Source organism: Lynx rufus, unplaced genomic scaffold (assembly GCF_022079265.1).
Source record: "Lynx rufus isolate CCGP_SWC_20201006 ecotype Redwood Valley unplaced genomic scaffold, mLynRuf1.p SCAF_18, whole genome shotgun sequence".
Lineage (NCBI taxonomy): Eukaryota > Metazoa > Chordata > Mammalia > Carnivora > Felidae > Lynx > Lynx rufus.
This window is the reverse complement of record NW_025814832.1, coordinates 12,510,200-12,523,796: the sequence shown is the minus strand read 5'-3', so window position 1 is coordinate 12,523,796 and position 13,597 is coordinate 12,510,200. Positions and strand designations below refer to the sequence as shown.

Sequence of the window (13,597 nt, the reverse complement as noted above, 5' to 3'; positions counted from 1 at the left end):
TGTTCAATATCAGAAGAATTTTTTTTATTTGAAAAATGTGATTAGTCACTCATTCCTCTAAGCAAACCTGAGACTACCAAGTTCTAGTCTCAGATCACTGCTTCAAAAATTGAAATTTGTCATTGTTTTTCCATTCCTCAATTCCAGTGTCCACCCCCAGAATTTGTACCCCTTTTCCTGTGTAAGGGATTCCACACTTGAAGAGTCTTTTCTTTTTCTTTTTTTTTTTAAAGACTCTTAATAGGGGTAGAGACCACCTTCGTCCATAAGAGGGGAAACCCCAGTTTCCCAGACATTTTTGAAGTTGGACATGGCGTGAGGCTCCACCACTCTGGTGACCACATGCCAGATTCTGACTCAAGGCATGCTGACACAGAGGCTGAAAAACTGTGCAGAATGCATTTGGCACAGGTGGTATGAGTGGCACTAGTATTGTCCTGTTGCCAGGAGCAGCAGCAATAGCAGCCCTGACCACAGGGTCCATTGTCCAAAGTTTAATAAAGATGAGAATCAAAATAATTTTATTTTATTAAAAATTGTTTTTAATGTTTAATTTTGAGGTCGGGGGCGGGACACAGAATCCGAAACAGGCTCCAGGCTCTAAGCTGTCATCGTGGAGCCAGATGTGGGGCTCGAATTCACAAACCATAAGATCGTGACCTGAGCTGAAGTTGAATGCTTAACTGGTTGAGCCACCCAGGTGTCCCCAAGAATTTTAAAAAGTAGATTTTACTGGCAAGGTACTTCCTGACTTCAGGGACAAAGCAATGGTAGAACCAGTTTAGAAAAAGGATTCTTGTTGTCCAGAGACTTCTTGCTCTACAACCGAATGATGGCAGCTGATGTTTATCTTTTTCCTTTCAAGGCTCAGGTGTTAGCAACTTTATAGTTGCTGATCATGAACCTTACTGCATTTGCACAAAACAGTACAATTAGCCTATCTCTTCCCACCTTAAATCCTAGTGCTTGTTTCTCTTCCTTACTAATAAATGTTCTTTGTGACATTTTCTTCACAGGATAGGGCACTTTTGTCTGCATTAAAAACTTGTTCAGGCAGATATCCTTCTCAGTGATTTTCTAAACGGCATTTGAGAATTCATCTGCTGCCTCTTGCTCAGCAGAAGCTGCTTCTCCTGTTATCTTTACATTTTTTAAGCCAAACGTCTTTCTAAAATTCTCAAACCGTCCTTTGCCGGCATTAAATTCTTCAGCTTGCTTTAGAACCTTCACCTTCCTTTTGCTGTAAGTTGTCATATAAGGACTTCAGTTTTTCTTGAATTGAAGAATCTTGAGTCTACAGGTATGCCTTTCTTGTTAGCAACCTGCACCCACATAAAAGCTGCATTTTCAATACAAGATCAAAAAGTATTTCACAAAAAGTTCAAGGTTTTCACTCCTACTGGCACAGATGTGGTGATGGCTTCATGAATTTTCCTTTTCTTTTTTTACAACAGTCCTTACACTGGATTCATTTATCTTGAAATCATGGGCAACCGCAGCTACAGACCTCAATCACTGGTACATATCAAGCAATTCAGCTTTTTCAGACTTTTCTCTGAAAAGTCTGGGTGCACTTACAGCATCACTAGTGGCACTTTGTGTGGGTCTTGGTGTCATTCAAGGCTTATGGTTTTGCACTAAATGTGATGAAAAATACATGAGAACCATGAGAGATCACTTTTTACTGTGATACACAGTTTACTGGAGAGATGAACTGTTCGTGTGGAAATGATTAGCATCACATAGAGTTTGAAGCAGACAGTCTTAACACTTGAGCTCACTGCAATAGCAACAGGAGGTGGTTACTAAATTATTACAGTAGTACAGTATTACTACAGTTAGTTTTATGCAGTTAGAATTTAATACTGCATCTTTACATTTGTTTACATTTGTCAGTTGGAATGGCACCATGTACAGACTGTGTGTGTAAGTTTTGATAAATTTTAACTTTTTTTAATAGATTTTGTATATTTTATGATAGTAAATGATAAAATAGACTAGTATCTACATATATTTCATGCATTCATGACATACCTTTTCAACTTTTTCAATATCTCTGGGCTCTTCAGCTCATCTGTGAGTTTTTTCAAATTACAAACCTCTAAAAAATTTTTCAATATATTTATTGAAAAAAGTCCATGTGTAAGTGGACCCATGCAGTTCAAACCTGTATTGTTCAAGGTTCAACTGTACTTTGAAATGCTTCTCCTCTTTTTTTCTAGGTTGTTAAGAAAAACCTAAAGTAAAATTAGTCCTTGAGATTTATTTTTTGAAGGTGAAATGCTTCTTAAAGCTATTCCCACTGTGGTTAGAGTCTTTGGTTTACTGTCCTGTCCTCCTTGTTTTTCTTTTTTTTTTCTTGAGCCCTTCTTCATTTTTGATCTGGTCTTATCCTCTAGGCCTCCTGTATAGCTGTCATCCTGGGGTGTCATATCATAATCAGCCCAGGGATTCCCTTTACTTCTGTCATGCTGGAGTCCGTGTTTCCTAGGTCCCTTTTCTTTCTTTTGTTTATCCTCTCATTTTGATGTAGAACATTCTCTTATAGTTGGCTGGGAAAAGGCTCAAGAGATTATTGTTACTTTCTCATTGTTACATTTTTTGGTACCCATCCAACTACTAACCAGGCCCGACCCTGTTTAGCTTCTGAGATCAGACAAGATCAGGTGCATTCAGGGTGGTATGGCCGTAGACTTTTGGTACTTATTTGGATATAATTTTCTTTTTATCCTTCTCTAAGATTATTTGGAGGTTTTTAGTAATTGTTTTCTTCTTTCTCCATTATTTCTATTCATTCCTCTCACCCCTATTTGTTTTGGTACCTTCCCTTGTTGGAATCTTCCTCAATATTTGGTGCTTTTTGGCTGTTCATTTTTTAAAGGTCTATTCTATTGAAATATAATCTAGATATAATAAAATGCACAAATTTTAAGTATTCAGCTTAATAAGTTTTGACAAATGTTTCTCTTGTGTAATTGCCACCCCAGTCAAATATATAAAACATTTCCATCACCTCAGAAGAGTTGCCTCCTACCTCTTTGCAGTCTGTTCCCTACAGTCCCACCCACACACCCTTTATTTCATCATTGGTCAGCTACTAGTTGTCTTTGTCATCATAGCTAGTTTTGCCTCTGTAAGATATTGATATAATGTAGTCATACAGTATATGTTCTTTTGTGTCTGATTTCTTTTGCTCAGTATCATTTTTGAGATTCATTTATGTTGTTGCATTAATCAGTAGTTTCTTTATGTTTATTGCAGATTACCATTCCTTGTATGGATATACCACATTTATTTTTTCACCAGTTTATGGACAAAGGAGTTGTTTCTAGTATTTTGGCAAGTGTATTTATTTTTGTTTAACTTTTTCATTTTTTTGAATGTTTATTTTGAGAGAGAGAGGAGAGAGAGCAAGCACAAGCGGGACAGGCATGGAGAGAGAGAGAATCCCAAGTAGGCTCCATGCTGTCAGCACAGAGCCCAATGAGAGGCTCAGTCTCACAAACTGTGAGCCGAAAACCTGAGTCAGAAAACAAGTGTCAGACGCTTAACCTACTGAGCCACCCAGGCACACTATTTCTTTATTTTTGAGAGACACAGAGAGAGACAGAGAGAGAGAGAGAGAGAGAGAGAGAGAATGAGAATGGGTTGAGGAGGGGCAAAGAGAGGAAGAGAGAATCCCAAGTTGTCAAACCCATGAGGTTTCTCTCGCTACTATGAACGTTTATTGAATGTTAATCTATGTGCCAGGGACTCTTCAGTCTTTATTTTTTGGGTCCTTTCTGTCTTACACAAGACTGTAGACCAGTCCCTTTCTCTTGTCCTTTGGAGACTATACTTTCTTGTTTTCCTTGTTTTAACTATTCTATTCAGTATTCTTAGAGTATTTTCTCTTTGTCTGCAGATACTGTAAGCATTGATTTATGTGGTTTTGTCTCTGACTTATTGTGCTGCTTATTTGTGGTTTAAAAATTTTTTTTTTATTTTTTATTTTTTAAAATTTACATCCAAATTAGTTACCACATAGTGAAACAATGATTTCATGAGTATATTCCTTAATGCCCCTTACCCATTTAGCCCATCTTCCCTCCAACAAACCCTCCAGTAACCCTCAGTTTGTTCTCCATATTTATGAGTCTCTTCTGTTTTGTCCCCCTCCCCGTTTTTATATTATTTTTATTTCCCTTCCCTTATGTTCATCTGTTTTGTCTCTTAAAGTCCTCATATGAGTAAAGTCATAGGATTTTTGTCTTTCTCTGACTGACTAATTTCACTTAGCATAATACCCTCTAGTTCCATCCACGTAGTTGCAAATGGCAAAATTTCATTCATTTTGATTGCCGAGTAATACTCCATTGTATATATATACCACATCCTCTTTATTCATTCATCCATCAATGGACATTTGGGCTCTTTCCATGCTTTGGCTATTGTTGATAGTGCTGCTATAAACATGGGGGTGCATGTATCCCTTTGAAACAGCACACCTGTATCCTGTGGATCAATGCCTAGTAGTGCAATTGCTGGGTCGTAGGGTAGTTCTATTTTTAGCCTTTTGAGGAACCTCCATACTGTTTTCTAGAGTGGCTGCACCAGCTTGTATTCCCACCAACAATGCAAAAGAGATCCTCTTTCTCTGCATCCTCACCAACATCTGCTGTTGCCTGAGTTGTTGATGTTAGCCATTCTGACAGGTGTGAGGTGGTATCTCACTGTGGTTTTCATTTGCATTTCCCTGATGATGAGTGATGTGGAGCAGTTTTTCATGTGTCGGTTGGCCATCTGGATGTCTTCCTTGGAGAATTGTCCATTCATGTCTTTTGCCCATTTCTTCACTGGATTATTTGTTTTTTGGGTGTCAAGTTTGATAAGGTCTTTATAGATTTTGGATACTAACCCTTTATCTGTTTTGTCATTTGCAAATATCGTCTCCCATTCCATCGGTTGCCTTTTAGTTTTGCTGATTGTTTCCTTTGCTGTGCAGAAGCTTTTTATTTTGATGAGGTCCCAGTAGTTCATTTTTGCTTTTGTTTCCCTTGCCTCTGGAGACGTGTTGAGTAAGAAGTTGCTGCGGCCAAGATCAAGGAGGTTTTTGCCTGCTTTCTCCTCGAGGATTTTGATGGCTTCCTGTCTTACATCTAGGACTTTCATCCATTTTCAGTTTCTTTTTGTGTATGGTGTAATAAAGTGGTCCAGGTTCATTCTTCTGCATGTTGCTGTCCAGTTTTCCCAGCACCACTTGCTGAAGAGACTGTCCTTATTCCATTGGATATTCTTTCCTGCTTTGTCAAAGATTAGTTGGCCATATGTTTGTGGGTCCATTTCTGGGTTCTCTATTCTGTTCCATTGATCTGAGTGCCTGTTCTTGTGCCAGTACCATACTGTCTTGATGGTTACAGCTTTGTAGTATAGCTTGAAGTCTGGGATTGTGATGCCTCCTGCTTTGGTTTTCTTTTTCAAGATTGCTTTGGCTATTTGGGGTCTTTTCTGGTTCCATACAAATTTTAGGATTATTTGTTCTAGCTCTGTGAAGAATGCTGGTGTTACTTTGATAGGGATCGCATTGAATATGTAGATTGCTTTGGGTAGTATCGACATTTTAACAATATTCTTCCAATTTGTGAGCATGAAATATTTTTCCATTGTTTTGTGTCTTCTTCAGTTTCTTTCATAAGCTTTCTATAGTTTTCAGTGTATATTTTTCATCTCTTTGGTTAGATTTATTCCTAGGTATTTTATGGTTTTTTTGTGCAACTGTAAGTGGGATCGATTCCTTGATTTCTCTTTCTGTCGCTTCATTGTTGGTGTATAGGAATGCAACCGATTTCTGTGCATTGATTTTGTATCCTGCAACTTTGCTGAATTCATGAATCAATTTTAGCAGTTTTTTGGTGGAATCTTTTGGGTTTTCCATATAGAGTATCATGTCATCTGAGAAGAGTGAAAGTTTGACCTCCTGGCTAATTTGGATGCCTTTTATTTCTTTGTGTTGTCTGATTGCAGAGGCTAAGACTTCCAATACTGTGTTGAATAACAGTGGCGAGAGTGGACATCCCTGTCTTGTTCCTGACCTAAGGGAAAAGCTCTCAGTTTTGCCCCATTGAGGATGATATTAGTGTTGGGTCACTTGTATATGGCTTTTATGATCTCGAGGTATGCTCCTTCTATCCCTACTTTCTTGAGGGTTTTTATCAAGAAAGGATGCTGTATTTTGCCTAATGCTTTCTCTGCATCTATTGGGAGGATCATATGGTTCTTGTCCTTTCTTTTATTGATGTGATGAACCACGTTAATTGTTTTGCAGATATTGAACCAGCCCTGCATCCCAGGTATAAATCCCACTTGGTCGTGGTGAATACTTTTTGTAATGTATTGTTGGATCCGGTTGGCTAATATCTTGTTGAGGATTTTTGCATCCATGTTCATCAGGGAAAGTGGTGTATACTTCTCCTTTTTAGTGTGGTCTCTGTCTGGCTTTTGAATCAAGGTAATGCTGGCTTCATAGAAAGACTTTGGAAGTTTTCCTTCCATTTCTACTTTTTGGAAAAGTTTCAAGAGATTAGGTGTTAACTCTTCCTTAAATGTTTGGTAGAATTCCTCTGTAAAGCTATCTGGCCCTGGACTCTTGTTTTTTTTGCAGATTTTTGATTACTAATTTGATTTCCTTACCAGTTATGGATCTGTTCAAATTTTGTATTTCTTCCTGTTTCAGTTTTGGTAGTGTATATGTTTCTAGAAATTTGTCCATTTCTTCCAGATTACCCATTTTATTGGCATATAATTGCTCATAATATTCTCTTATTATTGTTTTTATTTCTGTTGTGTTGGTTGTGATCTCTCCTCTTTCATTCTTGATTTTATTTATTTGGATCCTTTCTCTTTTTGATCAAACTGCCTAGTAGTTTATCAATTTTGTTAATTCTTTCAAAGAACGAGCTTTTGGTTTCTTTGATCTGTTCTACTGTTTTTTTGGTTTCAATAGCATTAATTTCTCCTCTTTTCTTTATTATTTCCAGCTTTATTATTTCTGCTGGTTTTGGGTTTTATTTGCTGTTCTTTTTCCAGCTCCTTAAGGCGTAAGGTTAGGTTGTGTATCTGAGATCTTTCTTCCTTCTTTAGGAAGGCCTGGATTGCTATATGCTTTCCTCTTATGACCGCCTTTGCTGCGTCCCAGAGGTTTTGGGTTGTGGTGTTATCATTTTCACTGACTTCCATATACTTTCGAATTTCCTCTTTAACTGCTTGGTTAGCCCATTCATTCTTTAGTAGGATGTTCTTTAGTCTCCAAGTATTTGTTACATTTCCAAATTTTTTCTTGTGGTTAATTTCGAGTTTCATAGCATTGTGGTCTGAAAATATGCACGGTATGATCTCGATCTTTTTGTACTTACTTAGGGCTGATTTGTGTCCCAGTATATGGTCTATTCTGGAGAACGTTCCATGTGAACTGGAGAAGAATGTATATTCTGCTGCTTTAGGATGAAATGTTCTGAATATATCTGTTAAGTCCATCTGGTCCAGTATGTCATTCAAAGCCATTGTTTCCTTATTGATTTTTTGATTAGATGATCTGTCCATTGCTGGAAATGGGGTGTTGAAGTCTACTATTATGGTGTTACTATCAATGAGTTTCTTTATGTTTGTGATTAATTGATTTATATATTTGGGTGCTTTCACATTTGGCACATAAATTTTTACAATTGTTAGGTCTTCTTGTTGGACAGATCCCTTGATTATGGTATAATGTCCTTCTGCATCTTGATATAGTTTTTATTTTAAAGTCCAGATTGTCTGATATAAGTATGGCTACTCCGGCTTTCTCTTGTTGACCATTAGCATGATAGATGGTTTTCCATCCCCTTATTTTCAATCTGAAGGTGTCTTTAGGTCTAAAGTGGGTCTCTTGTAAACAGCATATAAATGGATCTTGTTTTCTTATCCATTCTGTTACCCTATGTCTTTTGATTAGAGCATTGAGTCCATTGATGTTTAGAGTGAGTACTGAAAGATACGAATTTATTGCCATTATGATGCTTGTAGAGTTGGAGTTTCTGGTGATGTTCTCTGGTCCTTTCTAATCTTTGTTGCTTTTGGTATTTATCTATCTATCTATCTGTCTGTCTGTCTATCTATCTATATATCTTCTCTACCCTCAGAGAGTCCCCCTTAAAATTTCTTGCAGGGCTGATTTAGTGGTCACAGACTCCTTTAATTTTTGTGTGTCTGGGAAACTTTTTATTTCTCCTCCTATTTTGAATGACAGGCTTGCTAGAGAAAGAATTCTTGGCCGCATATTTTTCTGATTTAGCACACTGAATATATCCTGCCACTCCTTTCTGGCCTGCCAAGTTTCTGTGGATAGGTCTACTGCAAACCTGATCTGTCTTCCCTTGTATGTTAGGGACTTTTTTTCCCTTGCTGCTTTCATGATTCTCTCCTTGCCTGAGTATTTTGTGAATTTGACTATGATATGCCTTGATTTTCAGTTTTTGTTGAATCGAATGGGGGTCCTCTGTGCTTCCTTGATTTTGATATCTGTGTCTTTCCCCAGGCTAGGAAAGTTTTCTGCTATGATTTGCTCACATAAACCTTCTACTCCTATTTGTCTCTCTTCTTCTTCTGGGACCCCTATGATTCTGATGTTGTTCCTTTTTAGTGAGTCACTGATCTCTAATTCTTAAATTGTGCTCTTTTGCCTTAATCGCCCTCTTTTTTTCTGTTTCATTATTCTCTATAATTTTGTCCTCTATATCACTGATTCTCTGTTCTGCCTCATCCATCCTTGCCGCTGCTGCATCCATCCATGATTGCAGCTCAGTTATAGCATTTTTAATTTCATTCTGGTTATGTTTTACTTCTTTTTCCTGCAGAAAGGGATTCTAATCTATTTTTGACTCCAGCTAGTGTTCTTATTATTGTGATTCTAAATTCTGGTTCAGACATCTTGCTTTTATCTGTGTTGGTTAAATGCCTGGCTGTCGTTTCTTTGTGCTCTTTCTTTTGGGGTGAATTCCTTCGTTTTGTCATTTTGAAGGGAGAAAAGGAATTAATGAGGTAGAAAAATTAAAATAAAGGAAATTAAAATTAAAAATTAAAAATACAGACACAAAAATCAAATAGATGATGCTAGATCTTAGGTGTGTTTTGGTCTGGGTGTTGAAAGTGGTTTGACAGATTAGAGAAAAAAAAGGTGGGGGTGGGGGGAGAAAAAAAAAGAAATCGTTTGAGTTGAAAAAATGAATACACTGAAGTAGACTAAAATGAGATGATGATGGTAAAATAGAATTTGAAAAAATATACACAAAAGTAAAGAATATAGTAGAAAAAATTAAAGAACAATATTTTTAGTATTTTTCTTTAAATTTTTTCTTCAATTTTAATTTTTTTCTTTAATTTTCTTTAATTAATTTCTTTAATTTTCTTTATGATTTTAATTGCTACCTATATGCTGATGACTCTCCTCAAACCTCTCCTGAGTTTTACACTCATAATCGTAAAAACTCAATGAATTTCCCCAAGGTTCTTCACATGCTGTATATCCTTACCAGAATTTATCATGTTTTCTTCCTCACTTACTTTTTTTCTTACATTCCCTTTCTGCATGGAAATGCCATCTTACAAGTTTCCCTGACTAGAATACTGAGTAGTATTCTAGATAGCTTCTCACTCAGGCTTCAAGTTCTACTGACTTCCTTGTACACATTTCCCAGATTTAGCTTCTCCTTTTCTTGTATTAGCAGTCTACTTTTTGCTTCTTTACACTACTAGCAGAATAAACTGTCTGAATTGTATCTATGTCCTGTTTCTTATCTGCCAGGAGTTTGTATCTGAATTGAATGTGACCATATCCCTTCCTTATTATGACAGAGCAAAATTTTTATGCCTTGGTCAAATGACCGCCTATGTAGGTCTATCATTTACTGCCCCTGCCTTGTTTATTTTGTTCTAGTAACATAGAATTCTCCATACATTCCATACATCATTGTACTTTGAAACAAACTATTATCTCTGCCTGACATGCCTTTGTTCCTTTGGCTTTGGTTAGCCTTTAAAATTTTATGTAATCATTCTCTCTGTCCAGTCTTCTTTTCCTCCGGCTTGGGCTAAAGCTACCATTTCTCTGCCTCCATTATGATCCTTGAACTGACTGTGTAATATTAAAGGGTATTTTTCTTGTCCTTGTAGACAGATATTGTTCTATTCAGTGGAAAAAGTCTGCAATGCCTAAAATAAAGTAATGACTCTAATTTTTTTGATAGTGGGGGCCTAAAAATGTTAGGTTGTTAGGGTGCCTGGGTGGCTCAGTTGGTTAAGCATCCAAATCTTGATTTCTGCCCAGGTCATAATCTCACAGTTCATGAGATTTAGCCCCGCATCGAGCTCTGTGCTGACAGGGTGGAGCCTGCTTGGGATTCTGTCTCTCTGTCTCTCTCTGTCCCTCCCCTGCTCTCTCTCTCTGAAAAATAAACATTTTTTTAAAAAAAGGAAAGAAAATAAAATGTTAGTTTGTTAAAATAATTATTTATAGAAGATTACTTTCTTTATAAATGATGACAAAATTTAAGCTAAACTTGGGATCTGTCCTTCACATGGATAGATAAGTGCTGAAGAAGTACAGATAATATAATTTTTATCCCAAAGGAAATGAATGCATTGTTGCTGAAAACATATTATTTGCAGAATCTAATGCCATTTAGATTATAAGCTAATTTGAAATACTTGTTACCTCTTCCTTGCCCCTGCCTAAAATTTGTATGTTTACTATTCTGTTGTTGGAAAGTAGTGGGTCAACAATTTTCCCATTTATTTTCTTCATTAGATTGGAAAGTATTGGAATTATGACAAAATATCTTTGGCTTTGTCATACTTATCTGGAAAGAGAAATGATATTTTTGTTAGGAATAATATTTTGTAATACTTTATTAGGAATAATATTTTATTAGGAGTAATATTTATATTTTTTAGGGCCAGTTTTTTATTTGGAATTTGGTTGGAAAAATGTAAAGATTTAATTTGATTTAAAAAAAATTGTATAGTTGACATATAATATTATATTAGTTTCAGGTATATAACATAGTGATTCAATGTTTATATACATAATGAAGGGTGCCTGGGTGGCTCAGTTGGTTAAGTGTCCAACTTCAGCTCAGATCATGATCTCACGGTTCGTGGGTGGGTTCCAGCCCATGTCAGGCCCTATGCTGACAGCTCAGAGCCTGGAGCCTGCTTCGCATTCCGTATCTCCCTCATTGCCCCTACTCTACTTGTGCTCTGTCTGTCTCTCTCAAAAATAAATAAACATTAAAAAAATTGAAAAAACTATATATATATATACATAATGAAATGGTTGTCACCTGTCACCATACTAAGTTAATACACTATTATTGACTATATTCCCAATGCTGTACTTTGCATCCCTGTAACTTATTTATTTTATAACTGGGAGTTTGTACCTCTTTATCTCCTTCACCTATGTTGTCCATCACCTCATCCCTTCTTTCTTCTCAGGCTATCACCAGTTTTTTCTCTGTATTTATGAGTCTGTTTCTGTTTTTTTAGATTCCACATATAAGTGAAATCATACAGGATTTGTCTTTCCCTGTCAGACTTATTTCACTTAGGATAATACTGTCTGAGTCCATTCATGTTGTTGCCAGTGGCAGGATTTCATTTTTTTTATGGCTGAGTAATATTCCACATTACATATCTAGATATATCTATACCATATCTTCTTTATCCATTTATCAGTTCGTGGACACTTAGGGTTGCTTCCATAATTTGGCTATTGTAAATAATGCTGCAGCGAACATAGGGGCACATCTGTCTTTTCAAATTAGTGTTTTTGTTTTCTTTGGATAAATGCTCAGAAGGGGGGGTGGGGGCAAATACTCAGAAGCGGACTGCTGAATTGTATGTTATTTCTATTTTTAATTTTTTTGAGGAACCTCTATACTGTTTTCCATTGTGGCTGCATCAGTTTACCTTCCCACCAACAATGCACAAGGATTCCCTTTTTTCCACATCCTTGCCAACACTTATTTTGAAAAAATGAAGATTTTGAAAGACTTCTTTTTTCTTCTGGTTTCTTACCCTCTTCAATTTCTGGATTACAGTTACCGACGTAGAGCTGAAACGACTGAAAGATGCCTTCAAGAGGACCTGTGGACTCTCATACTATATGGGCCAACACTGCTTCATCAGGGAGGTGCTTGGGGATGGAGTGCCTCCAAAAGTTGCTGAGGTAATCTTTATATTCTAGGTTTTCCTTTGAGATAGTTACCCACCAGCCTGAGTTCCTGAGGAGCCTTCTGGCCTTAACATGTATAATCTTCCTCACAGTTATTTTTCTTGCCAAGTAGGTAAACAGGTATTTTTATTTTATTTTTACTTTATTTTATTTTATTTTATTTTATTTTATATTTTATTTTTTTTATATTTCATTTCATTATTTCATTTTTTATTATTTAAATTCAAGTTAGTTAATATACAGTGTAGTCTTGGTTTTGGGAGTGGAACCCAATGATTCATCTCTTACATATGACACCCAGTACTCATTCCTAAAAGTCCCATCCTTAATGACCATCACTCCTTTAACCCATCCCCCCACACACCTCCCCTCCAGCAACACTCAGTTCTCTGTATTTAAGAGTCTCTCAAAGGTTTACCTCCCTTTATCTTAAAGCAAGTCTTATTTTAGATGTCAGTATAATTGTGTTTTTAGAGGCCATAGGGGCGTAACACAGATCTGCAGTTGTACTTTTATATTTTTGAGTTTTAATAGCCACTGATTATAATCATGGGACCATTTGTATGACTGGCTTCTTATTCTTATAAACTTTGTTACTCTGACATAAATTTTATGTTGGGAATATGTTTTATAAATTTTGTGTTAAAGAAAACCTTTCCATTTTAGTAAAACCTAATTAAATTAATTGTATAAAATTAAGTGTTGGGGCACCTGGGTGGCTCAGTTGGTTGAGCGTCCAAATTCGGCTCAGATCATTATCTCACAGTCTGTGGGTTCGAGCCCCGCGTTGGGCTCTGTGCTCAGAGCCTGGAGCCTGCTTCAGATTCTGTGTCTCTCTCTCCTTCTGCCCCTCTCCCACTTGTGCTTTGTCTCTCTCTCTCAAAAGTAAGTAAACATTAGGAAAAAAAAAATTAAAATTAAGTGTTATAAATGAAATGCTAGCTCACTGGAACCTGTAAAGGCTTATTTAATTTCTACCAAAAATTTTACGTAGAGGTAAAATGTGCTAAGTTGATATAAATATACTCTTTCTAAAAATAGTTAATTATTTTATAGCTATAGACACAGATATGCACTATGTTATTCTGAATATGAAATGACAATAAAACACTGAAACTGTTAATAAAACACTGAAAATTATAGTTATTTTAGGCTTGGTATATTATAAAGAACCATAATTCACCATTCTTAATTAATGACAGTTTCTTTTTCTAACCTGTGTTGTGTGCTTTTGAACCTGAGGTTTACATAATATAGGGTTTGCATTTTTAATTTTTATCTTTTTTTGGATCAGGATATATGTTGCATTAATTCTCTTAAATGTATTCTTGTGTAAAATTATGTATTCTG

At 36.3% G+C, this 13,597-nt stretch overlaps 1 protein-coding gene across 2 annotated transcripts in view; it reads left to right on the top strand.

The window, feature by feature from the left end:
* USP32 (ubiquitin specific peptidase 32) overlaps nucleotides 1–13,597 on the top strand; it is a 242,486-nt gene that overhangs the window by 59,037 nt on the left and 169,852 nt on the right. For both annotated transcript variants that reach the window (XM_047080906.1, XM_047080905.1), the window contains exon 2: nucleotides 12,114–12,241. In XM_047080906.1, the coding sequence (XP_046936862.1) occupies nucleotides 12,114–12,241 (128 nt within the window). The remainder of the gene's footprint in view (nucleotides 1–12,113; nucleotides 12,242–13,597) is intronic.